The sequence below is a fragment of the Sarcophilus harrisii genome, chromosome 1 (genome assembly GCF_902635505.1).
Source record: "Sarcophilus harrisii chromosome 1, mSarHar1.11, whole genome shotgun sequence".
NCBI classification, from domain to species: domain Eukaryota; kingdom Metazoa; phylum Chordata; class Mammalia; order Dasyuromorphia; family Dasyuridae; genus Sarcophilus; species Sarcophilus harrisii.
This window is the reverse complement of record NC_045426.1, coordinates 582,779,473-582,805,750: the sequence shown is the minus strand read 5'-3', so window position 1 is coordinate 582,805,750 and position 26,278 is coordinate 582,779,473. Positions and strand designations below refer to the sequence as shown.

At 36.3% G+C, this 26,278-nt stretch overlaps 1 protein-coding gene across 4 annotated transcripts; it reads left to right on the top strand.

The window, feature by feature from the left end:
• The first annotated feature begins 955 nt into the window (after positions 1 to 955).
• On the top strand, positions 956 to 26,278 carry ZNF706 (zinc finger protein 706). 4 transcript variants are annotated; one of them, XM_031947064.1, is made up of 4 exons: positions 956 to 1,161; positions 5,422 to 5,558; positions 6,534 to 6,641; positions 7,373 to 9,576. In XM_031947064.1, exons 2-3 carry the CDS (start codon positions 5,424 to 5,426, stop codon positions 6,627 to 6,629), a joined length of 231 nt encoding a protein of 76 aa, XP_031802924.1. In that variant the 5' UTR covers positions 956 to 1,161; positions 5,422 to 5,423; the 3' UTR covers positions 6,630 to 6,641; positions 7,373 to 9,576. The 4 variants fall into 4 exon arrangements, with proteins under 4 accessions (XP_031802924.1, XP_031802925.1, XP_031802923.1 ...); XM_031947065.1 differs by lacking the exon at positions 956 to 1,161 and adding an exon at positions 1,253 to 1,406; XM_031947063.1 differs by lacking the exon at positions 956 to 1,161 and adding an exon at positions 1,618 to 1,969.

Sequence of the window (26,278 nt, the reverse complement as noted above, 5' to 3'; positions counted from 1 at the left end):
ATATAAGTAGATACAAAATACTATAAATATCAAACTCGAATAGGTGGGAGGTGGTGGGGAGTAGGCTACTACCTCAAGGTAGAAAAAACTTAAAATAAGAGGTGGCCTTGAGCGGAGAGTTTTAAAGGGAGGTAGGGATTCAATGACATCATTTAGTGTTGTCGACCAGCGTTTATTAAGCGTCTACTATGAGGCACTGTGCTAAGCATTGGTTTTACCAAGAAAGCTAAAAAACAGTACCAGTTCTCAAGGTGCTCACAGTCTAATGAAGTGGATGTGAGTGGAAGGAAGCATTTGTCTGTGCAAAAGTAGAGCGAAGAGGTGGAATACTTCGAATGAAGAATAGCAAGTAAACCAGCTTGGCTGTGAAGGAAAATGCTTTCAGAGGAGTAATGTGGAACTTACAGGCCTGGAAATAAATTGGTGTGGGTAGTAGGGATGGTAGGGGTAGGAGGGTTGGGTGGGGAATGATCAGAGGTAAAAACATTCACCTTCCATACAGCTCACGAACTGTAGTTTTAATAAAGGGGTGGGTGGTCAAGGCTGCAATTGAACTAGCAAGTAAAAGCTATTTGAGAATTAAGTAACAAGAAAGACTCTTCTACAAAAAGATCCTTCCCCCAAGCACAGATAAATTAACTGTGGATGGGTCTAAACGAGGGCCGTTAAAACCCAATTCTTCAGCACAAAAGGTGAGCAAATTTAGCTGGCTTAGATTTCGTTCTCTTTTTTGGTACGAGACAGGATTTTCCAGCGCCCTTTAACTTCGACCATAGGAGACCCGGAGACCCCCAGTGTCCCCTCCCCAATCGTTGGGGGCAAGGACTGGGCTTGGGCTCTGTGATTTGGAGGGGGGGTGGGGGGTGGCGTGAGGTAAACTGAAGCCTGTGAGAGAACAAAGGCTGCCGGGTCCCTCTTAGAGGTCATCCCGGACCGGGCCTGCCATCAGTCTGGTCCAAGTCTGGCGACTGAGCCCGGGGAGCGGGCCTCCCCTCATGCCCGGCCACCAACCAGTCTCAACCTCTACACGGAACTGCCCTGCTAGGGCCGCCGCACAGGCTGAGAAACTCCTCTCCCAAGCAGCTTAGCAGCCACCAGCCCCCTGAATCCCCTTAGGTAGTTGTTAGGCAGAGGCCGCAGAAGCAGGCGGGTATCCCGGAGGTGAGGAAGAGGGCCCGGGGGGGAGGGGGAGGGGGGAATGAGGGAGGGGCGGGCTGCGGCTGCGCGGGCCTGGGAAGCCCAGGCCAGGAGAGGCCAGGCCGGGGCCCGGGCGCCCGAGGAGAGGGACTCGGTGAAACCAGAGCGCGGCAGTTAGCGCCCAGATTAAATGCATCCCCGGCCTTCCGGAGCTATCTCGGGGGAAGGGACGCTGGAAAGCACAGAATGAAGACGGCGCCTTGGAAAAGGTCGCGGTCGCTAGCCCGGGTTTCCGCTCGCCCCCTCCCCCCCGTTATGTAATAGGGACGCGCACCCATTGGTGCGCGCCGACCGGAAAAGAGTCAGGGACCGAGCCGAGGGGGGCGGTAGAGGAAGGGGCCTGAGGGCGGAGCTGCGAGGAGGAGGAGAAGTGTGGAGGTGGGGGGCGGGGGAGTGTCGGAGGAAGAGAGGGGTGCGCGCCCGGCGCGGGGGAAACCGGGAGAGCAGCCGCCGCCGCCGCCGCCGCAGCAGCAGCCGGGAAGCGTGGGCGGGCGTGCGCGCGCGCGTGTGCACGCGGCGCCGTGGGGTCTCGCTCTTCCTATTGAGGCGGGCAGGCGCGTGCGCGCGATAGGCGTGAGGCGCGGACTGTTGTAGCTCGCTCTCTCCTCTCCCGGGCAGGCGGGCGGCGGCGGCGGCTGCGGAGGCCGTGCGGGAGCGCTCAGTCTCTCTCTGAGTCCCTCCTCCCTCCCTTCCCCGCCCTCCCTCCCTCCCCGCCCCCGAGCACCCTCGCCCTGCGCGGCGGCGCCTCACACGCCGGACTGTCCCAGCCCCGGTAAGCGGCTCCGGGCGCCTCGGCGGCGGGAAGCCAGGGGGAGCGCAGGCAGAGCGAGGCCGGGGCCCGGACGTGCGTCCCTCCTGCCGCGCCCGCCCCGGGCAGCCTGGAGGAGAGCGGGGGGAGCGACGGCGGCGGCGGCGGGAGGGCCTGGGACGGAAGGGCCAAGGGTGGTTTTTTTGTGGGGGGGGGGAAGGGAGCGTGGCCTTTGCTCAGGGTCAGTTCGGAGGGGGGGGGGCACAGCAAGGCTGGGGTGGGGCGGAGGCGCACGGGACGGGGGCCGGCTCTTAGGCGTCCCATGCATGGTACTCGTAAGGGAAATGGCTCGTGGGGCCCGCCTGTGAAAAGGGAAAGCCCCCCATCACCGCCCCCCGAAAAGATGGAGTAGTCAGAAGCTCGTGTCAGAAATGGGTCCGAACTTGCACTGCCTCTGGGACTTGAAGGGTTTATTTTAGGGGAGTGCAGATGGTGTGGGGAGAAGGCACTTCCTCGATCCAAAAATACCAATCCCCTCTTATTTGTTTTGGTTTTGGATGAATTCTCTTTTGCATGTCCCCTCTCTTCCCCCCTTTTCTTTCTACTTTAAACTCTTGGAATCTAGGCCATCTTAGAAACCCATCCCTCTTGCTTGCTTCCCCCTGCCCCATTTTGCAGCCCTTGCCAACAAACCACATGAAATGGAAGGATTCGGTGGTACTCTGAAGGCTGGGAATTTGTAAATTACTTGTTGGCTTGCACTACATTATCTTAACCATTGTGTCATGATATCTCAGAAGGGGATCTTTATACTCTTCAATTAGTAGAAAACTTTGTTGACTCAAGTCTGACCAAAGTAGCTATCAAGAAAATTTACAATTTGGCTTTCAAAAAGGAAATTACTGTGAGGTAGGCTGAGAACTTAAGAACCTTCTTCCCTCAGATTTTGACTATTTAATTTTGCCTTTTATATATCCAAAATCTGCCTCTTTCTATGAGAAGAAAGCAGCATGGCTTTCCTTTGCCATGAGAGAGGCCATGAGAATACTTGTGTTAAACCTGTTATATAATAGAGTTTTTGATGAAGTGAGAATACTTCTCCATCTTTTAAAACTGGGACATTGTTCCACAAATTGGTGTTACTACTTTGTACTACTGTACAAAAGTAATTAACCAGGGTATTATAGGCTATTGAATAGAAAAGTACCATCCTAACAGCTTAGAGACTTCTTTCATCTTCAGAAACTTCTGGAATTCTTTTAGTGGCCTGCCATTTTAGGATAGGAAACTTTGGAGTGCTGTGCCACAGTGTAAAGGTTAAACACCTTCGAGATTTAAAAGTTAAGGTAAAGTAAAAAATATATAAAATTAGTGGAACACAGAATTGTAGTTTTCTGATTATAAAAACTTTTGAGACTGGCTATTGACAAGTGTAAGGTACCTTTTCATTGATGCACAGTACTTCAAGATAACTTTAATTGTAAGTAGAAATAGTGATTTTAGTAACATTAAATTTTGAAATAGAACACACTTTTAAGTACTTCATGAATTTTAGAGTACAAAAACAAAAATTCTTGGATGAGGGAGAGGGGCAAGGAGGTATCCATACTATACCACTCAGCTTGTAAAGACTTTACATATTATCAAATTACTTTTGAAACCTTTTTTCTATGGTAAAAAGAGTCTTGGGTGGTGGTGAATCAGCCAAGATTAAGTTAGTATATTAAATATTTCCAAGGTCTGTTATTAAATATGTAATCTTGGTACAAAAGATAAGCATTGAGAGAAACTTGGCTTTTGATTTTCCATTTTAAAACTAATGCTAAAGGCAGATTGTCTAAAGAAGTATACTTTAGCTTTTTGCTTTGGCTGTCAATTCTCTTGATGTGACATCGACTTTAAAAGAAAATTACATAACAAACATGAAGTTTAGGATTCCTGTTTTGGGCTTATGTTTAAAACGAGGAATTTTTTATCAGGTAACATTGCAAGTAGGATTTGTCCTGGACTGGTTGGCATGCATTCATCTGTATATGTGTGTATGTATGTCATATGAGAGGTTTATAGAAATGTACTTATGATCTACTTTAATACAATTCTTTTTTAAAAAGCCAGAATAGAGAACTGGCTTAGAAATCGGGAAGAAAGACCTTGGGTTCAAATCCAATCTCTGAAATCAGTGGTTATCCTGAGCAAAAAATAACTTACCTTCTCAGTGTTCTAGGGCTGCAGGCTACCCACAGAACTCCTGAATGTGTTCTGATCCATATTAAAATGAAATTGGGAAATTTTTAACAAAATAAATTTAAATACACTACAAAATAAATAATGTTTATTTGTGGTTTTCTCAGTCAGCATGTTGCTGACCAGGATCTGTTTCTAGGTAACTCTATAAAGCTGTAAATTTCATGGGAAGGTAATACCTGGCATTGGTATCAGGCATTCCATATACCAATAAAATGATGTCAGGTTGATTTTAAAAAAGAAAAACTACATACACATATCTTTATAGTAAACTTAGAAAGTGCTTTACATATATATGTTATCCTTTTAAATGACTTGCCTGTCACAAGTGTCTAAAGCAAGATTGTCTAGAGTTTAAAAATAGTGATTTTTTTTTCTCCACGAAGTGTAGCTATATTTAGTATGATCAAATGCTTTGGACCACCAGTTTTTGTGACTCTGCTTGTGACAGACCAGATCTGCCATTCTATTCCCTTTACCTTGGTGTTCACTGTACTTTGAAGTACTAATGTCAAAATGGTCTTTCGAGGTTGGTGGTGCAAGTAATAGTATCTCTGTTTTATATGTGAGGAAATAAGAATTAAAAGATGAAATAACTTCCCATTCAGGGTCATGCAACTAGTCAGTGGCAGAATTTGAATTTAAACTCTAGATTTCTGGGTCCAAGTATAACATTTTTCACTTGCTGTGTCATGTAGTTGTGGCAGATTATTCAAAAGGGTTCCTTTGATTATATTAAAGCAACAGGGTATGGATGAGTTTATTTTAATTTTTCCACCTGGCCTGTCTTTTGAAATAGAGATTTCATTGTTTTGAATTGTATAAATTGAGGCTGCTCTAGAAAGACTAATTTTTCAAGGGTACCAGAGTGTAGTATTATGAAACCTGAGTGTGTGCTTTCAAGAAAAGAATAATTCCCACCTGCTGCTCTGATCTCATTTTGAGGCATTAGGTGACAGATCTTATTTCTCCTGAGTTTCAAGACTCAAACCTTATATTTATTAAATGAAAGGAAAATTGCCAAAATATTAAAATGAAGAGAAATTTTTCACTAAAAAAAAATAGCAAAAAATTTTAAGTTAACTCAAAATTTTTATTTCAAATTTAACTACTTTAATTCCAGAAAGGCCTGTATTGTGTTAGAAATGTCCTACTGATAATGTCTTTGGCATGGCTTCTGAACAAATTAATTACTAGTACCTATGTATTAATAACTTTTTGTTTGTTTATAGATATGGCTCGTGGACAGCAGAAGATTCAGTCTCAGCAGAAAAATGCCAAAAAACAAGCTGGACAGAAAAAGAAACAAGGACATGATCAGAAGGCTGCTGCTAAGGCTGCCTTGATATATACCTGCACTGTCTGTAGGGTAAGAGGGGCTAGAAGGCCCAGCATTTCTGTGGACAATTGTTCTATCACTTTGATAAAGATTTATTAGTATAAAGTTCTGGGATCCACAATTATACAAGTGCAGCCCCTCATTGCAACTTGTCTGGACCTGTTCATCCCACCTCTACTCTTTTCTAATAAATGTTCATATTGCTGTCAAATGATATTCCTTATACATAATTTTATGTTAAATAAAAATGGTTTCTGGGCATATCAGTTGGCATCTTGCCAAAGAGATTGTGTGCTACATTGGTAGTTTAGTAATTGAATTTATAATAAGTAAATCTCAGAGTTAGCTTTAAAATTTAAACATTTCTTTATGAATTTGCTTGCAATTGTTGTATAGTCAAGGTATGTCAGCATAATTAGAATATCAATCACACTAAGAAACAGAGCAAGTTTAATATGGGTAAACTAGTTTAAAGATGATGAAGGATCTCTTTATTGGTATTAGACCTTAACTGTTTTCTGTCCTATTCTCTGGACAACAGGAATTTTGAAAATTTATGACAGCAATGTGTGCTATCTACCATGTACAAAGAATGCCTTTGGGCTGGTCACTAGTGGGGATAAAGATGGTGTGAACATATTATAGCTTAGTTGAAATTACTGCTGGAAAATGGTCATTATGCTAGGACAACAAAGATTATTTCTAAAATGGGATCATTAGTAGAGTAGATGAAATATCTTACTCTTGCTAAGACATGGCACAGTTAATAAAATTGAAATAAAGAATAATAGTAGTCAAATTTAACTGACATAGATTCTGATGTACATGGAAGGAATCTTTGCATGACATTTTGAAATTAGATGAAAATCATTGTAGTGAGCTTATTCTGATCTGTTCTTAATATAAATATAGTGAATCTATTAAATTTTGCCTTTTTGTTTTTTCTCCTATGATAACTAATTTTTTCTCTCTTATCTTTTGCCTCTTCATTTTGTCGCTCATTAGACACAAATGCCGGACCCCAAGACCTTCAAACAGCACTTTGAGAGCAAACATCCTAAGACTCCACTTCCTCCAGAATTGGCTGATGTTCAGGCATAAAGTTGTTTACAGGTCATTGATTTTTTTTTGTTTGTTTGTTTTAATGTCAGTTGTTCAAGAGGACATAACTATCTCCTAAAATTGTGAGATTTAATTTATCTTCTGGCTGAGACTTGACAATTGTTTCCCTGTCTTAAAAGTTTGATAATTGTACTTAAAAAAACATTTTGCAATACTTCATGCCATGTCTTCAGAACACAAAATCTATTTTAACTTGTACTACTACTGCTGCGGCCAAAAATAAATAAATAAATGAAAGAGGAATCTGGCCAGCTCTGGTCCTGGAATGAAAAAGATAATCAACTTGAAGAGAGTAGTTAATACTAACAACTGTATTTTGAGAGATTTTGCTCTCAGAAATGATGCAGGTTTAAGTAGCTGAGAGGATTATGCTAGTATTTTACTTGGGTGCAGCACTGTGTTGTATTATAGGAAAAAATTTATCATGTATTGTAATTGCTGGAAAACAATCATTTTCATTCTTGATGGCTTGTTTGAATTCCCCCCGTAACACACACACTTTAAACTATCCTTTAGTAAACTGATCAGAAATTCTGGTGTTAGGGTAGTAAAAATCCAATTAGCTATAAAGACCAACTGAATCTAGAGACTGCTTTCTGTAAAACTCAAATTCATTGTCAAATGTCTGGTTTGTTTCTTTCTTGGCCAGTATAAGCAGTGTTATTTAGATTAGTGTTGTGTAACAGTTACATTCACTGAAAGCTATTCTTATGTTTTTGTAGGTGAATTCATGGCACCTATTGACTCTTCTACTATCTCAGACCTTAGGTAACAAACCTGCAGCTGCTTTTCTAACAAACTGTTGATCAGCAAAAATAAGGGGGCTACAGAAACACTCATTTTTATGCTGTTCCCTTTTGGGCTTCATGCAAAGACAATTCTGTGTAAATGTACAGTTGGGCCCTGATTGGAAATCCTGAAAATCAGTCCATCCTTGTTATGAAAATTTTTTTACAATTGTAATTATATTGATGTTCATATTGTGTAAAATAACTCATTTAATAAAGTAGTACTTTGATTTTACAACATCACAGGATAAATGCTTGTAGAAGTTCTGTTCCACTTTTACGCATCTGCCTTAAAATCTAATGAAGACATCAGCTAAAATTGCAAATGCTTTGTCTCTGCCCCCTTTATCATTGTTTGTTGGTTATTCAAACTAAAGCAGACTCATTCAATACATGTGTTCATGTATTCCTAGTGTATTATGTTAGCTAAAACAGCTAATGAAACAAGAAGCATTGATAAACTGCTGTCATCATAAATTTGATATTATAATTTGTCAATTTGTTTAGTAAATTCTTTTTTTTTTTTTTGAGAATTATGTGCCTGCCATTCCCCTTTCTTCAGTTGTACCTGTATTGGGTATATCAATTCTGAAAACAACTTGGGACAGTTCTGAGAAAGGAATTTTAGATTTGACAAAATAATCCTCTTCTTGCTGGCCCTGAATTGGATATAAATTAAATTATTGATTAAAGAACAATTTACAAGTATTTGGTAAATGATTGAAAGAACCGAGTTTTCCTTATGAAAAATAAGGTTCCAAAGTATGTGTTTGCCATAAGGAAAGACGTGAAAAATTATTTAATCATTTTGTGTAAGATTAAGCTTGAAAAATTTATAACTGTAAACTGGTCTGTCTTCATTCTATAATAATGTAAATCTCTTTCAGAATTATTCTAGATAGTTTTAAATCGAAGGTTAAGCTTCTGAAAAAAATGTTTTAAATATTTGCCAAAATAATGAATGGAAAATAAATTGGTTTGAGCCAGTTTTGTAATTAGTAAATGTCATTAACAGAAAGGATGGAATGGCATAGCTGAGTATCCACTTATTGCCTTTAAGGGTCTATTTTGGTCTTATTTTTAAACTCTTAAAGGCCATGTACATTGAATTTGAGTTGAGTCTTAGAACAGCTTTACCCCCCATCCCCCCCACAGACTTGTTACATAGGTATGTTAAAGGTATTTGTGAAGAAAAGGATTCAAATGAAGTTAAATCTTGTCAGGTGAAGACTCTGTTTAGAAATTGATTCTCAACAATTTAATTTCATCAGAACTACAAAATTAAGTTTAATAATGTCCATTTTAACTGATTTGATTTTTTAAAAAAAATGATAGGAAGAACAGTATTCAAATATATATTTAGGAGTAGTAGCACACACTTGTAGCCAGATTTTATGGACACCAGATTCTATCCTTTAATTGTTACTCCAGATTCTTCCTATGGTTTTGCATCATCTATTACATTGTATGTATTATTACTGTTTAAAATGAGATTTTAAGAGAAAGCTCTAATGACCTGATGCAAAGTTTGTAAGAAAATTCTTATTGTTTATCTGACCAAAAGAAAATCTTTTAGTACCCTATTCCATTCCCTAAATGTTACATGACTATTGATTATATGGTATCTTATTTACTTACCAGAATGCTAGAATTCTGCCATTTTTCATGTGTTGGGTATTATTCTGGTTAATTTCAGTTACAAGGAAGTATTCTGAGCATATATGTTTTTTCAATGTTTAGTTTTTCATTTAAAAATGGTTATCTTTGAATTTAAGTTTCTCTTTCAGTTGCCTTACTAATTGTGTAATTTTTTAATAAAAGGTTTTTATGTTTGTATTCAGTTCGTTATGGAAAGCTAAAGAACCACATCTAAAGCTGTATCGCAGTGACAGGAATAATAGTTGCATTTATCTTGCATAAAACCTTTAATTCTCAGACCTAATATGTGAATTGTTCTATCAACTACTACTATTTTTTTTTTTTTTTTTTTGGTTGTTGTGTGTGAATTAAATTTTCAGTAGGGGAAAATCTTAAAATTTCAGAGCCCTAATTAAATATTTTTGTAATTTGAAGATTCTATAACAGAACTAATTGTTATGATGTCTTCAAAAAACCTAATAAAATATATTAAGGGAGGATTTTTTTTTTTTTCATTTATAAATAGACATCAGTTGCTGAAGGGAGTGGGGTTAATAGTAAATCTGTTTCCACTCTTTCATATGGCTATACCCCCTGTTAACTGACACACTGGAGGCTCAGTTGTGTACTGTAATGTCTTATTAAAGAAAATATTAAAGAAAATAAAGTAGTGTAAAATCTATTTCTTGCCTGTTACCAAAGAGGGTTTTTCTCTTTATCCACCTCCCTTTTAATTTAGGGGACTATTCAGCTCTTGAGTGAAATTCACTATAGCTACTTCCTAAAACAAGTTCTGGAGTGGCAGGAGGCCTCTTTTCATTCCTACGCTTTTTCTGACAACACACAATCAGAAGTTAGTTGTTCCTTTGAGAATACCCTTTTTAAGATTGAGAAGGGTAATTGGATCTCTCTTAGGCTTTTTCTGACTCTGAGACAGTTGGGAATAGAAGGAAAACCTAAAAGTCTAGGACTAAAAAACAAAAGTTTGCTTAGTTATGAAAATATTTTTGACTAAACAAGTTCCTCATGACCTTGACAATATTTTGAAATGTCAATTTAGAAGCAAAACGCTTCATTTAAAAACCCAGAGCAGCTAATTAAGTCCTCTAACACTTTAGATGCACTAGATTGAGAAAAGCATTGCTTTAAGACAAAAACAATCACTTAAAGATTAGAGGTTCCAACTCTCTTGACAGTTCTTTTGTTAATGTCTGGAATGCCTTGAATCTCTCTAAAGGAGATAACTGGTAAAAAAAAAAAAAAATTTTTTTTTTTTTGAGTTAGAGAATTACCAACAAAATAGCCAAAGTTAGATACAGCACTGAGTGGATTTTGAGCCTGCTAAGTTTAGTCTTGAGAGCCCCGAAGGTCAGTACATCTGGTTCAGTGCTTAATAGTGGTTTATGGAAAATCTGTACCTCCATATACTCTTCTTTTAAAATGAGGGGATTAGATTCAAAGATCTTTTAAGTTATCATACAACTTTAAAATATAGATTGTTACAACCTCTTCGCTTCACTTTCCTCATCAATAAAATGGGAATAGAACTATCTAATAAGATTGGAATATAATCCTTGGAAGCTTGGCTTACATAATTATCTTAAAACTTTTCCTTGTATAGTTAAATATCATATTTAAAGTAGGTTCAAATGAATTTTAGAAATATTTGATAACATTTTAAAATTAACAAATATTCTTAGTTATTAGATTTTTTTCACTACATTAACAAGTAACATTTGTTAGGGGAATTAGTAGTACTGTATATTTTAACGAACAATGAATATCAACAAGGAGATTTGTTTACTATAATAAACCAGAAACCTCTCAAACAAAAAAAAAAAATTTCAGAAAATAAGCCTCCAGTGTGTAGTTTTTATAGGACTAGATGGACTTCAGTTATAGATGATTCCATTGCTATGTTTAGGAAACTAGAAGATTTTATCTAAGTTCAATTTTGGATTCCTAAATGTTAATTAAACTGAAAGTCAGTTTTTGTTTTCAATTTAATATTTAATCTTTAACGCTTTTAAGCTGATTAAAAGTATGTGTGTGTATACACACACCACACATGCATGTATATAACATTACTACCCTGAGCTTTTTGTACTAAAATGAGAATTTTAAGTGGAGTAATTTATAAAGAAAAGAAACTGATTTTCAGCAAAAGTCAATTTTTCAGTTACTTTGTTTGAATGTCACACACAAAATATAAACACATACAACATAAAATTACGTGCTGCCTATCAAAATACTAGTTTTATGTACATAATAAATACACTAGAAACTTTTAATGGAAGTACTATTACTTACACTGTCAACATTTTGATCTGTGAGTACAATACCTGAACTGTTAGAAGACTGAAGCGCAGGGTATAGTAGAAAAACTAAGCATTAGGAGATAGGAGACAAAAGTAGTTCTATAAATTTGAGGTAGCTCTAAGCTATGGTCTTCATTCTTTTGCCTATAAAATGGGAATAATAATTATCTGAAAATTGGAAAAGGTAAGTATAGCACTGGATTTGAAAATCCGAAGACATGCTTTCACAATATGGTTTTGCTCTCTTTTATTCCACGGGGAGACCGTTGGGGAAATCATCTTACCTTCTGGTCCTCCAGGCTCAGTTTATCTTTAAGATAAGATGGTTGGGCTAAATGATTTCTGAGACATCCCAGTTCTAAGATCTGTGATTTCTGTAACTGCATTATGGAGTTTAATATTGAAACTGGCTAGGGGCTGGGGGGAAGGAAGAAGAGGAAGAGTATAGATTTTTAAATTTTTGGCATGGCCAGCCATGAGAATTTTCTGTTGATAAAATTAAAGACTAAATCCTGTTAGCACTGCTTGCTTTTCCAGGAAGGCCTTTGAACTACGTTATATATCGTATTTACTTTGTAGTTAAGACATATTTGAAGCCAACTTTAGGTAAATACTTTTAAGAAATAAGCTCTAATGCTTTAAAGATGTAAAAATAACTTTTTGGTCTTGATTGCTAAAAACTAAAATATTATTAAAGATCTGAAATTAAAATATCACACAAATTTACCCTGTTGTGAAATGTTTAGTATTTTAATTAGCACACTCTTTAGTGGTTAAATTTTCCATATTTTAAATTCACTCACCAATATTCTTTTTTGTCAAACTCATTTTATACTAAATTTTATATATTGAACACTTTATTTTTTATAAAGTATGGGGTATCTTTGAATATGTTTTTAATATACTCATTAAAAATATTGTCATTTAGACTCAAATGCCTTCTAAACTTAGTTTTAGAAATAATCTTATACTTTGAATCTAGTGCATTTTCTATTTACAGATACTTTTATAGTAGATTCTTACTTCACATGGTTAAGTATTATGTCATCAGTACTTTGCCTTTCCTTAGTGCTGTGTATATTTACCACTTAGGGTCAAACAGTTAATGTTTAGTTCCATTTTCAGGACCATTATAAGCAATATTTGTATCTGTATATACACCTTTTTATGTTTGATTAGCAATTCATAATATAACTGGTAGCATAATATAAAATCCTCTTTAGGCATCTGAAAAGTGCATTGAGAACTGATAATCTTTGTAAATGTAAAGATTTTTGTGGATGAAAAAGGCAATGAGTCAGTTTCTGATGACCCTTTTTGTCACCTTTATTTGATTTTTTTCCCAGGCCTTTGGACTTTTCCCTGTTTCAGGTCTCAAAATGCTTTTCACAGTTGTCTCTTCCAAGAATGCTTCTTTCTCTGGGTAATAGCCACTCTTCTAACATCATAAATGCCATTTCCACTCCTTTCATGTAATAATAGCACTTTGGGTATCAAGGTTAAATTCCAGAGATGGTACTTACATTAGCACAGATTAAAAAAAAAAATGCTGGGAGAAATCTTGTGGGTTTTGTCTCTTGTCCTTTCATCCATCAATGCTTTGACAATAATCTGTTTTAGTTGGATCTCGTTCCAAACTATTTCCAAAATTATTTTCCCTTTTACGGATTTTGAGAGAATAATGTTTCTAATCTCCAAACATCCTGTTAAAACTTTCTAAATGTATTTATTTGCAAAAAAATTTTCATTAATTGCCTCAAACTTAAGAATACTATAGCATTTCCTAAACAATAGTCACAGACTCTGAACAGGTAGACCTAAAAATCCGCACAGGAAAAACTGAAGTAAATCAATAGTTCTCAGACTAATATGTAATAGTCTATTGCCCAAATTTTAGTATAATATAGGTAAGGCAGTCCATTGAGTTAGAGCTTAGTTGATGCATATAACTTGCACATAAAAAATTTTTTAACAATATTCTTCCATTGGTGTTCCATGACTGCTAATCATGGAGCAACACTATAATCTGAACAACAGAAATAGCATGGAAATCACAATGGGCAGACACTGTTAGTAGACTGCAGAATATTGCTCATGGGTGCACCCAGAAAATAGCAACAAAAAAATACCAGGAAATGTATGATCTGAAAAAGGAAGGTGGGATGAATAATCATTTGTTGCTGGGTAGCCCATGGACTTCACTAGTTTCTGTGAAGTGTTAAATACACAGAGGAAGGACCTCCAGCATATTAGGTAGATTTTATAGTAGGATGAAAAAAAATTTCACTATCTGGTAGTCTATGCTCCAATTTCTTAAGCTGTTTTGCAGACCCCATATAAGAATTCGTAACTGAATGTGGGGTTCACAAAATTGTGATGCATTAAGTAGATATTTGACGTTTAAACTTATTTTATAGACCTCAAATCAAAAAAATTCTCAGGCAAAACAGGCTAGTGAGTGGAAAAAGTTTTAAGAAGCCCTCATCTATGCCATTGGCAAAAGTACCTGCATTCATAAAATTGATTGAAATAATGCTTGGAGATGATGATGCATGTGTATGTATTGATTATACTGCACTAATAGTTGCTTGTGTATAAAATACCAAAGACAGTAATATGGATATTTCCTCCTGTTTAAATTTGTATATTAGCCTAGAGAAATTAAGGACATGATTGCTACCTTTAAAGATCTGTCATTGGAAACTGGAATAGTCTTGCTCTGCTTAGCACCAAAGAACTATGTTAGAAACAATGAGTGGAAGTTACAAAAGGACAATCTTGATAGAAGAAAAATTCTTAGCAAATAGAAATGAAATGGGCTGTCTCCCACCAGAGTGCACTGGTTTCCTTCCCTTGTGTACCATCATCCCACTGTCAGACCACTGTCAGACTAGATGACCACTTTTTGAGGTTATGTAGAAAGGATTCATGTTGAGGTAAGAGCTGTACTAGAGAGCCTCTGTGATTATCTTGAGTAACTCTCGAGATTTTGTGATCCTGTGTTACTGATTCTTTGCTTTATATGAAAGCTACAATTCTAATATTAAATATTTTTCTTATTTTATAATTGATATAAATGATATCCAACAATTTGTCACTGTCTCTTGAAGTTTGTAGCAAAGGATGCTACAAATATACTTGTGGATATTTTTAATGCTGTAGAGTAGATAATTATAGTCAGATGAATTCAGAACCAATTGAATGAATAGGCTTCAATGTAAGGAGTAAATCAGTATCAACCTGGAGAGCTTTGTATCTCCCTGTCTTTGGCCCTATTCTGCTTAGAACTTTGACATGGATGAAGATATGGCACACTTAAAAAATTTGCAGACAGAGCACAAAGCCAAAGGAATTGCTTACAAGTTTGATGACAAAATTGCATTGGAAAAAATTTGTTGGGTTGAAATTCACAAGACAACAAGGATAGATATAAAGCCCTTTACTTAGGAATTGGCATCATAGTCCTGTGTAAGGAGTCTTAAATTTGTAATCAGAGCAATGGGGTTAAAATCTTGTCCCATTTTTCTATGTAGCTGTTTTTTGTAGCATTCAAATTGTATAAGCAATCTGGGGCTCAATTTTCTTGCTGATTTATAAGATTGGGACTAAATCCCTTCTAATTCTTAACATTTTATGATCCAGGTAGGCGCCATGCATATGGTAAGTACCTGTAGTTGGTAGGAGGAATGATCATCTAGAAAAGTTATTATACATGTTTAGTTTGGCCCCATAAGGCAGAAGTAGGAGCTACAGATGAAAGTTGCAAAGGGACACATTTGGACTTGATATGAGAAAAACCTTTATGGACAAGTAGAGCTTTCACAAAAAATCCTAGGAAGGTTCTTCACTGTGGATATCCCATCCCAGGAGAATTTCTGTGCAAATGCTAGAATCACCACTTGTCCATGATGTTATTGAAGGTGTCTAAGCCCTTCCACCCAACTCTTATTAATTATAGAAATGCTCTCTTTGATTCTTAACACTCATATTTCCTTGCCCTCCCCACCAATTACAATAAAGTATTCATTTGATTTATTATTGTTGATGATGATAATATGGATAGTGTAATATTTTTAGCCTTTGTTTATTGGGAATCCTTGTTTGTCTTTGGAATGAATATCCTAAAGCACCAAGGTTCTTAACCTGGATTTCTTCAATTTATTTTTACAATCTTTGATAGTATCTCAATAATTGGTTACTTAAGTATTTTTGTATATTTCATTTTGTTCATTTAAAAACATTCTGAGGATTGTCTAGACTTCCACAAACCTCACACACACACACACACACACACACACACACAAGTTTAAGAATCCTTGGCAGTGCAATGTTTTCTTTAAAGTGGGTCATATTCAACATTTCTCTCCCCTCCACCTTTCCTATCTCCTACTCCATTAATAGTTAAAGGTAATTCCCTTTATTCCCTTAGGACTTTATACTTTAAGGGATTTAAGTTGCTAATAGCAGTAAACTAATTCACAAGAAATACTGATGACTGATAATGGTTAATATGTTATCCCTTTTAGAGTTCTAAGCTTTAACCTATAGCAATCCATTTCCAATAATTGGCAATTTAGGCCTTTTTCAAACTTTCATGTTTTGGAAGAAGGTAGATCAATTATTATTAATACCACTCAAATCATACCAGTTTTTTTATTTGTTCCTTCCCTTCCCCCCCAAGAAAAAATACCCAAATGGGGTCACAAAGAATTGGGTACAACGGAAAGATGAATGAATAACAACTATTTGTTTGTTTGCTGTTTCCTTTATTAGATTATGAATTTCTTGAGATCAAAGATTGTCTTTTCCCTCTTTTTTTATGCTTAGCACCTTGCCTGGTCACATAGTAGAAATTTAACAAATGCCAATTGACTGACAGAATGAAGTGCAGTTTGTTTTTGTTTGTTTTGTTTTCTTTAAAGTTCAAGATAATGCCACATTGAGATGTAGCTGACAAAATAGTGAATATATGTGGTCATGGCATGTTCTTTTAAGTGCCAGGGAGGTATGATCCTGCTGTATGCTCTGCTTTGGTCAACCACATTTGGAACATTATGTTCAGTTCTGGGTTCTATGTATCAGGAACAATACTGAAATGAAGGGAACTCCTGTCGGGATTAGATTAATAAGATGTTTAATAATAGCTATTTTCAGGTAATTGGATGATGATTATATGGAAGGGAAATTAGTCCCCATCCCTTTCCCCATAGCTTCTCTGTCTTTCCTCTCTTTGTGGATTTCTTTCTCTCTGTATCTCTCTTTGTCACACATACCCCCCACCCTTTGATTTGGCTCTAGATGAGGGAACTAGAACAGATGAGTGGAGGTGACAGGAGCTTATTTTTTACCTAATAAAAGGCAAGTCAGAAAACATTTATTAAGCATCTTTTATGTGCCAGGAGAAAGTCTTAATGATTTAAGTTGTTTAAAAAAAATAAATGGAGCAAGTTTTCTATCACTGGAAGAATTCTTGAAGAGATTATGTGACATTTGAATTTGTCAGAGAAGAATTCATGCATTATGCAATGGCATTTCCCACCCCAAACTACTGAGAACAGGTAGAATCTAAAATATCTATGTAGGACCATAGATTTATAGCTAATGGGATGCAAATGAAATCACTATCATCTCAAAGGGGTCCTGGGGCATCGCTATCTTTGCTTTTTAAAGAAGATGAGCAAATTAGTGCCATAACCAATCATCTCCCATCCCCATCTGAGTTTAAATATCATTCTTTGGCAATATATCTCTATTCAAGAATGTTTCCTTTGTTTATTTTTCTACTTTTCAAATAATGTTGTGGATTCTACGGTCTATAGATACTATTCTCATTTGTTCTGTACTTATTATTTATGTCTTCACACCAATTCCTATCCTTATACTTGGGGATAGTCATACATATTGAGGTCTCACCAAACATCATCCCAGTTCTTTAATTAACCCCAAGTCTAGAACTTCAGTCCATGTCAGCCACTCATGGGGATGATCATACCTTTGACATCACCATCACTTTCACACATTCCATCATTTAAAACACTGAAATTTTATGATCACAATGTCCCATGCTATTTTTTTCCCTGTACTCCAACCCTTTCTAATCTTAATAACCTTGGGTGTCCCCCACGGCTTTATCCAGGATTCTCCTATCACTTGGTGATCTCATCAACTATCAAGGATTCAATTGTAATCTATACTATGTGTTTATCATCTATTTATCCAATCCCAACTTCTCTCTTGTCTTCACTTTTACATCCCCAACAATGTGTCATGGACATCTCAAAAGTGACTATCTCATAGACATCTTAAACTCAACAAATCCAAAACTGAACTTGTCTTTTCTCTGATACACCTTCTTTTTCTAAAAGTCCCTATTATTATTGAGGGCACTGCCATCTTCCCAATTAACTGAATTCAAAAGGTAGATACCATCCTGGATTCCTCACTCTCACTCACATATGCAACCTATTGCTAAGTCTTACCCCATAATTCCTTCATAATTCTGACAGTCCTATCACTCTGGTACAAGTACTTAGGACCTCATTTGAGAAGAGCCTTTTTGGTCAGCTCTCCATTTTAGTTGTCCATCTTAATCAGTATGATTTTCCTTTTGTTTTTTAGTTTTGTTTTTTTTTTTAATACATATTGTTTTTTGAATTATATTGGGAGGGAAAAAATTCTGAGCAAATGGGGAAAACCATGGGAGAGATAAAAAAAAAAAAAACAGAAAAAAGAAGTGAACATAGGATATATTGATTTATATTCAGTCTCCTTAGTTCTTCCTCTAGTTGCAGATAATCAGTATGATTTTCTAAAGTATAGGTATGACCCTGTTACTTCCCACTCCAATAAACTAACAGTTCCTTATTCCCTCCAGATTAAAATATAAAACTTCTGTTTGGCATTTAAAATCTTTCACAATTTAGTCCCTTTCTACTTGTCCAGTCTTCTTACATCTGACTCCTAACACTGGCCTCTGCTGTTCCTCAAGACTGTCCATATTCTGACTATGTAGGTAGCCCTGGATATTCCTCATATTGGAACACTCTCCCTCTTCATCTCAGTCTCCTGGCTTCTCTGGTTTCCTCCAATTTTCAATAAAAATCTTAACTGTATGAAGCCTTTCCCAGTCCTCCTCTCTCCCATAGTGAGCACCTTCTGAAACTATCTCCCTATTTATTTTGTATATGTATCTTGTTTTGTACATAGTAGCTTGCATATTGTGTCTCCCCCAGGAGACTTGAGAACTTCTTTAGGGCAGGAACTATTTGCTTTGTATAATCAGAGTTTGGCATATATTAGATGCTTAATAAATGCCTGTTGGCTGACTGTTAGCTGACTATTCATCATCCTCTAGGCAGCCTTCAGTCTTTTCATTCGCCTTGCTTTCTGAAGCCTACCATCCCATGTACTGTTCTTTCCTCTTTGAAATCTTGATGATATAAGTTAAGTTTTATACTCTGTTCCTACCCTCAGATTCCTTGTCCCTTTGTCCTATCTCTACTCATCTCTTTCCAAACCCCAAATCTGCAACCTAGCCACTATCTGCCTTTTTCCAAGACTCCAACCAGAGAACCTCTGGAAGATGGAGATGTTCTACAAAATCATACAATTTGAGAATTGGAAGGGAGCTCAGAGGCCATCTGCATGTAAAAGGAATCCTCATCAGAAACACTTGATGAGTAACATTTAGGCGCTGCTTTGCCCCCAGGTACTTCACTTGACCAAACTGGATGCTAGTCCAATGGGCCCTTTGCTGTTCCTTGTGTGTAATACATTGTCTCCTTTGCAAGGGGAACTTGTTCTTCATCCCTGGAATGGCCTTCTTCTTCACCTTGGCCTTTTAGAAACCCTGGTTTCTAGGAAGCCCAGTTCCAATTCCACCTCCTACACGACCTTATCTAAGACAAACCTTCATGTCTTTAGTGTTTTCCCCCAATTCTAGAAATTACTTTGAATTAACTTTGTATATTTTTTGTATTTTCATTTATAACATTGTTTCCTCTAATCAAATGTGAATTGCCTGTGGTCAGGGACAGGGCTTTTTGTTTTGTTTTTTGTGTTTTGCTTCTGTTTCCCCAATGCTTGACACAGTACTGACCACATAGTACATAGTATTTGCTTCAAAAATACTTTCAGAATGAACAAATGGGGGAATGAATAAAGTCTGAAATAGATCACTAGATAATAAATTGCTCTGCTTTTCATCTCGACATTCTCGGTGCCTAGAAGGGTGCCTTGTGTGCATGTGGTTGGTGAGTAACACATGTTTCTTAATTGAACACTGGGTAAAGAAGTGTGAGAACTACAAAAAAGGGATAAAATGTACCCCTGATTTCTCAGAATTTATCTATTAGGATGACTGGTAGACCTATTGAGAAGGGAAGTTCCCAGATACCGTTTGATAGTGTGCCTTTGCAGTGGAATGCATCTCCTCTTGAGGATGGGACCATTTCCTTAGAAAAGCTGCTTTTTCTGTAGGACAGGTCTCAGTAATTGAGGATGAATGGATTGCTTCAGGCTGTTGTAGATGGAACAGACCACGGAAAGCCTATTTAATAAAATGTGTCTGTATTAAGGAGAATAATCATCTGCATGTTTGGATTTTTTGCCTTTTTCTCTTTTCCAGAGAGAATCCTGAGATAGCAGCAGAACTAAAGGAAGCTTTTAGGGATCTTTGGAGAATAGGGATGGAAATGACATGGGGAGAAATACTATTAGATGATTTGGGATATAGCAGGAGGAGCAAAATCTCCCATGGGAGTTATATATGGTTTTGTCCACATGGTCTGAGAAGATAGCCCCTGGCACTAAAAAAAAATAATAATAATGGGTTTTTACTTTTCAAAATACATGTAAAGATAGTTTCAACATTAACCCTTGCAAAACACCCCTGCATTCCAAATTTTTCTCACTCCTTTCTCTCCCCTTCCTTAGCAAGTAATTCCAAATAAGTTAAACATTTTACATTTATCATGCTTACAAGAAAAAAAAAACAAAAACAGATCAAAAGGGGGGAAAAAACAAGCAAGTAAATAGCAACAACAAAGAAAGGTGAAAATACAATGTTGTGATCCACATTCTGTTTTTATAGTCCTCCTTTTGGGTGTGGATGGCATTTTCCATTCCAAGTCTCTTGGAATTGCCTTGCATCTAAGCACATTTTTTGAGAAGAGCAAAGTCCATCACAGTTTATCATAACATAGTCTTGCTGTTACTGTGTACAATACTCTTTTGGTTATGCTTACTTCACTTACCATCAATTCATGTGGGTCTTTCCAAGCTTTTCTGGAATCAGCCTGATGATCATTTCTTATAAAACAATAATATTCCATTACCATAACTTAATCAGCCATTCACCAACTAATGACCATCTACTCAGTTTCCACTTCCTTTCCACTGCAAAAAAAAAAAAAAAAAAAAAAAAGCTGTTACAAACATTTTTGTACTTGTGAGTTTTTTTCCCTTTTTTATGATCTCTTAGGAGCATAGACAGTTTTGAGAGCCCTTTGGGTATAGTTCCAAATTGCTATGTATTAGTGTCCCAGTTTTTCCATTTCTCCTCCAACTTTTATCATTTTCTCCTATCATCTTAGGGTCAAGCTTTTAGAAAGGCAGAGACATAACATATACCAAGAGATGTCAGTAATGCAGATTAAGGATAAAAAATGTATTATGTGTACTTCCCCCCCCCCTCCCCAAACAGCCTATTGTTAAGTAATTATTAGCATAATTCTGGTTCTATCCATGAAAAGATGATTCAATTTTATGATTCTCTATATTGCCTTACATTGTTAAAACTGAAGCTGCTTGGTCTATCTACCCCATATTACAAATGAAGAAACTGACTGACAATCTGGGTCCAAGTTTGCATAATGGAAGAGTTGGCGCCAGAACTTGTTGAGTGCTAAATTAAACAGACAATGGTACAATAAATCAGAAGAAAAAGATTTTCTGGTAAAGCTTCAAAGAAGAAGTTAGACAAAAATTGGACCTTGAAGAATAGAAAAGATACAAAAAAGGGGATATATTATACCTGGCAGATAGGAATTTGAATAAAAGCAGAGAAGTGAAAATGTAAATGTTACACTAAGGGACAATGAACCAACCAGTTTGCTTACAGCAAAAAGTTCTTATAGAAGGGTAATAGAGGATAAGACCAAAAGGATAGATTGGACCAAATTGTAGAGAAGACCAACCATGAGTAAGATACTATTCTTATAAGAACCAAAGCTCAGGAAAACACAAACGGCTTATCCAGGGTCATACCTAACTATAAGAAACCAGATGAGTTGTTCTGGTCTTTTACAGTTTTAATTTTCTATAATTCTACCTATTATATCTTTCTCTGCCTCACTAACAAAGCACAGGTATACCCTATATATGGTTATCAAACATAACTTTGCAGTAACATTGTTATTAAACATCACCTTTTAAAAGACATGAAATCCACTTGCAAGGTTATTATAGTTGTTATGTTGGCGTTTTTATATCAAATATTTGTTTTTTCTCAGATCCAAGGAACAACCTTTTGCCATTATGCTTTTTATATTATGTTTTCTATTAAATTATATTTTGTATTAAGAGGCAGCTAGGTGGTACACTGAATTAATTTTTAATAGCTTTTTTAGTTTTCCAAATATATGCAAAGATAGTTTTCAACATTCATTTTTTTTAAACCTTGTGTTCCAAAGTTTTTCCCTCCTTTTCCCGCACTCTCTCCCATAGACAGTAAGCAATCCAGTATAGGTTAAAAACGTGCAATTCTTGTAAACATATTTCCATATTTCATGCTGCACCCACACAAAATCAAATCAAAAAGTGAAAGAAACACACACACACACCCATAAGAAGTAAACAAACCAACAACAACAACAACAAAGATGAATATACTGTGCTTTGATTCACATTTAAGTTTTCTTAGTACTCTCTGGCATTTTCCATCCCAAGTCCAATGGAATTGCTTTGAATGACCTCATTGTTGAAAAGAACAAGTCTGTCACAGTGGATCATAACATAATCTTGTTGTTGCTGGGTATACTGGATTCAGAACTGAGGTCATTTTCAACCTCCTACTTATTGTGTGACCTTGAGTAAGGTCAAGGTGGTTAACAGTATCTATTTCAGTTTTTTCATCTGTAAAATGGGGATAATCCCTATCTTCCAGAATTTTGGTATGAGAATAAAATTAGATAATATTTGTTAAAGTGCTCTCCAAACGTTAGTGATATGTAAATGCTAGCATTTTTTTTTTTTTTTTTTACTAATTATTAATCTTAATAACCATAATCTAAACTCTTTTGGAGAAGACAATCTGGTACGGTGGGAAAAGTAATAGATCTGAAGCCAGAAGACTTGAGTTAAACAAAACCTGATGTTTACCACTTGTGTAATCTTATACAAGTTACTTAACTTCTCAGCCTCAATTTCCCCCATTTATTAAATGGAGGAGAAGGAGATATTGGACCATATGACCTCAGTGGTCCCTTCCAGCTCTATAATCACAATTTTTTGAACAAAGCTTCTCATTTCAATTTGTTTTTCAAAATATATAAAATAAAATGAAATTAAAACATTAGGTAATGTTTAAATGTCAGACTATTAATTTACCCTAAATGGCTTCACACTGCTGTACATTTTTTATTCATATGATTGCAGATTTAGTACAGGAAAGAACCTTACTAGTTAACAAACCAACTTCTTTCACACTGCAGGTGAGGAAACAGGCCCCCCCAAGAGTTGAAGAATTTCACCTTTCACCCAAGGTCAAGCCAGTTTTTTAGTTAAGCAGATCAGATTTTACTTTGCTTTTTCTTCTCTTGATGCTAGCTCCCCTTTCTCTTTGCTGTCATTATGCCTATTTTGAGGCAATGCCCTCTCTGCTTCATAATCTGTTATCTCTTTGAATCTCCATGATAATCTGAAAGTTGCCCAGGGTAAAAGCAGATAACTGAGACTGTTAAATCAGGCTAATTTCACACAAAGGACCCAGTCAACAGCCCCTGACCAAATGCATTAGGCTTTGTTACAACTGTTTTCCTCATTGCTTAGAAATTTTTTGCTTACTTGTGAAGTTTATATGATGTTACTGGATGTCTGTCTTTTGAATACAAGAAGAGCTTTGAGATTTTAAAGAATATTTTTGATGTTAATCTAATGTGAACTGTTGGATTCTAGAGGAGCCCTCTCACCACCACTTCCACCACTCCAACTTTGTCCTGTAATTCTGTTTTGAGTTCCAATAATTTAAAGATTCATTATTTTGTTGTATGTATTCCCCTTTGAAGCAATTCACAATAACAGCTGCATTTTGGTATCAATTTGTCAATAAGCATTTTATAAATCCCCTACTATGTGTTAACAGTCAGTCTTGAAAATTGCTATAGCTGAAAAAAAAAATAAAATCTGCTAGCTAACTCTTTGGGTCTCATTAAACAAATGGGCTACTAAAACTTGATTTATCATTTCTTCTCTCCTTTACTTATGTCTAGACCTTTGCTTTCATTGGTATAAGGAACTTCCAATGAAGAAGTTCCCTCTACCAATGTAGATTGGCACCTTCTCCATGCCTGGAGCTTAGAGACTTATCTTTGAACACGTAGTCATCCTGCGTTAAATACTAAACTCAGGTCTTCCTGACCTTGAGATGAGCTATCTGCTACTTATGTTGCTGGTTCTCAAAATGACAGACCCCTCCACTGTCTGTTCTATAATGAAAGTTCTTCCAAGGTAAAACAAAGCTGGAAGAACAGTGGTTCTCAAAAGGTGTATTGAGAGTTTCATTAGTATAGATAACAAATTTATACATGATCTTAAAATCTATTTAATTATTCAAAATATATGTCATGGTAAGAAAATAATGTAAAAAATAAGCAAAACTTGCTCATTATACTTTATCTCAAAATAAATCAGACCTTGAACTCTCAGCCAAAATGGCTGCTCTTATTAAAAAGAAACTTGGAATGCTTGAGTCTCTGTTCTTCCCCTGTATTGCCAACTTAAATCATTCAATGTGCCAAGATTATTTGAGGCAAAGAATACCTTTAAGTTGGTGAGCAAATGAAGTTCAGGAACCACCATCTTAGAACTTGGGTTCCACTAGCTTAGATTTCAGTTTCACATCACAGTGACATAAAAGGAAAAATTTAGTCTGAGGAATTATCAAATAGACTGTTTTTCCAATCAAATACTTAAAGACTGATTAAATCCAAATAATTCCATTGGGTTAAATTATTAACTGGGATATAAAATTATTTTGATGGAAACCTGTATAAAAACTTGAAAGATGATTTTTTTTAATCCTGCACATTAATTACTTCTTTCAAGATCCAGTTCCTGTGCTGTCACCAAATACTTTTTTCTGATTCCCAGTCCCCCTGACTCAAAATTAATACTCAAAACCTAATGCCTTCACTGAGGAGATTATTTTGTGTTTACTTTGCATATATTTTGTGTTTTTTTGAGTTTGAATACTTTTTTTTCTCCAGCAGAATTTTTAGCCCAATTTAACAAGCACTTGTAAAATCAGATCTATTTTTGGTTTTGTATCCCTTTTGCCTAATACAGTTACTTGCATATAGAAGATGCTTAATAAATGTTTAGGGAATTAAATTAGAAAAAACTTTTTTCTTTTAAAAAAAATAATAGTTTATTTTTCCAAATACATGTAAAAAAAAGTTTTTAGCATTCACCCTTGCAAAACCCTGTGTTTCAACTTTTTCTTCTTTTCTTCCCCCTCCCTACCTTCTAGACAGCAAGCAATCCAATATATGTTAAACATCAACATTTGTTTTTGTAGCACTTTGTGTTGTAAATTTTTCTCCCTCCTTCCTTTATCTCTTCCCTCCTCAAGACAGCAAGCAATCTGATATAAATTAAATATGTGTTATCCTTTTAAACATATTTCTATATTTGTCATGTACAAAAAAAAATCTAACCAAAAGTGGGGAAAAACATAAGAAAAAAACCCCACAAATATAAAAGTGAAAATACTATGCTTTGATATCCACATTCAGTCTCCATAGTTCTCTCTCTGTAAGCAGATGGCATTTTTCATTCCAAGTCTATTGGGATTGCCTTAAATCTCCACATTGTTGAGAAGAACCAAGTCCATCACTGCTGATCATGACATAGTATTGCTGTGTACAGTGTTCTCTTGGTTCTGCTCACTTCACTCAGCATCAGTTCATGTAGGTCTTTCCAGGCTTATCTGAAATCAGTCTGCTGATTTCATTACCTTTATATACCATAACTTATTCAGCCATTCCCCAGCTGATTCCCAGCAGATGGGCATCCACTCAATTTCCAGTTCCTTGCTACTACAAAAATAGCTGCTTCAAACATTTTTTGCACATATGGGATATGGGTCCTTTTCCCTATTTTATTATCTCTTTGGGCCCAATCGTGAGATTGCTAGATCAAAGAGTATGCACAGTTTTATTGTCCTTTGGACATAATTCCAGATTGCACTTGAATTAGAATGGCTGGATCATTTCACAATTCCAACAATGCATTAGTGTTCCAGGAAAACTTACTTTTTAAAAGTCCTCCTCTGGTCTGTATTGAAAAATCTTTTATACATTGTGAAGTATTATGCAGATGTATGTGAGCCCTACTTATTATAAAACTATTTTTTGTTTCAAAGGGCCTATTTAAGTACTATCTGGGTTCCATACAGAATTTCATAAACAGGATTGTGAATTTTAAAAAGACCAAAGCAGAATTTGTTCCTTTAAAAAAATTAAAAACAATTTTTTTCTTTTGTTAAGATTGGAGATTTATTCAAGCCGTTTTCTCAGAAGAGAAATTCTTGATCTGAACAGAATCAGCTGTGTGCAATTAATTCATCTGGGCTTTGTAATAATCTGTTTCAATCTTGTGCAGTGGA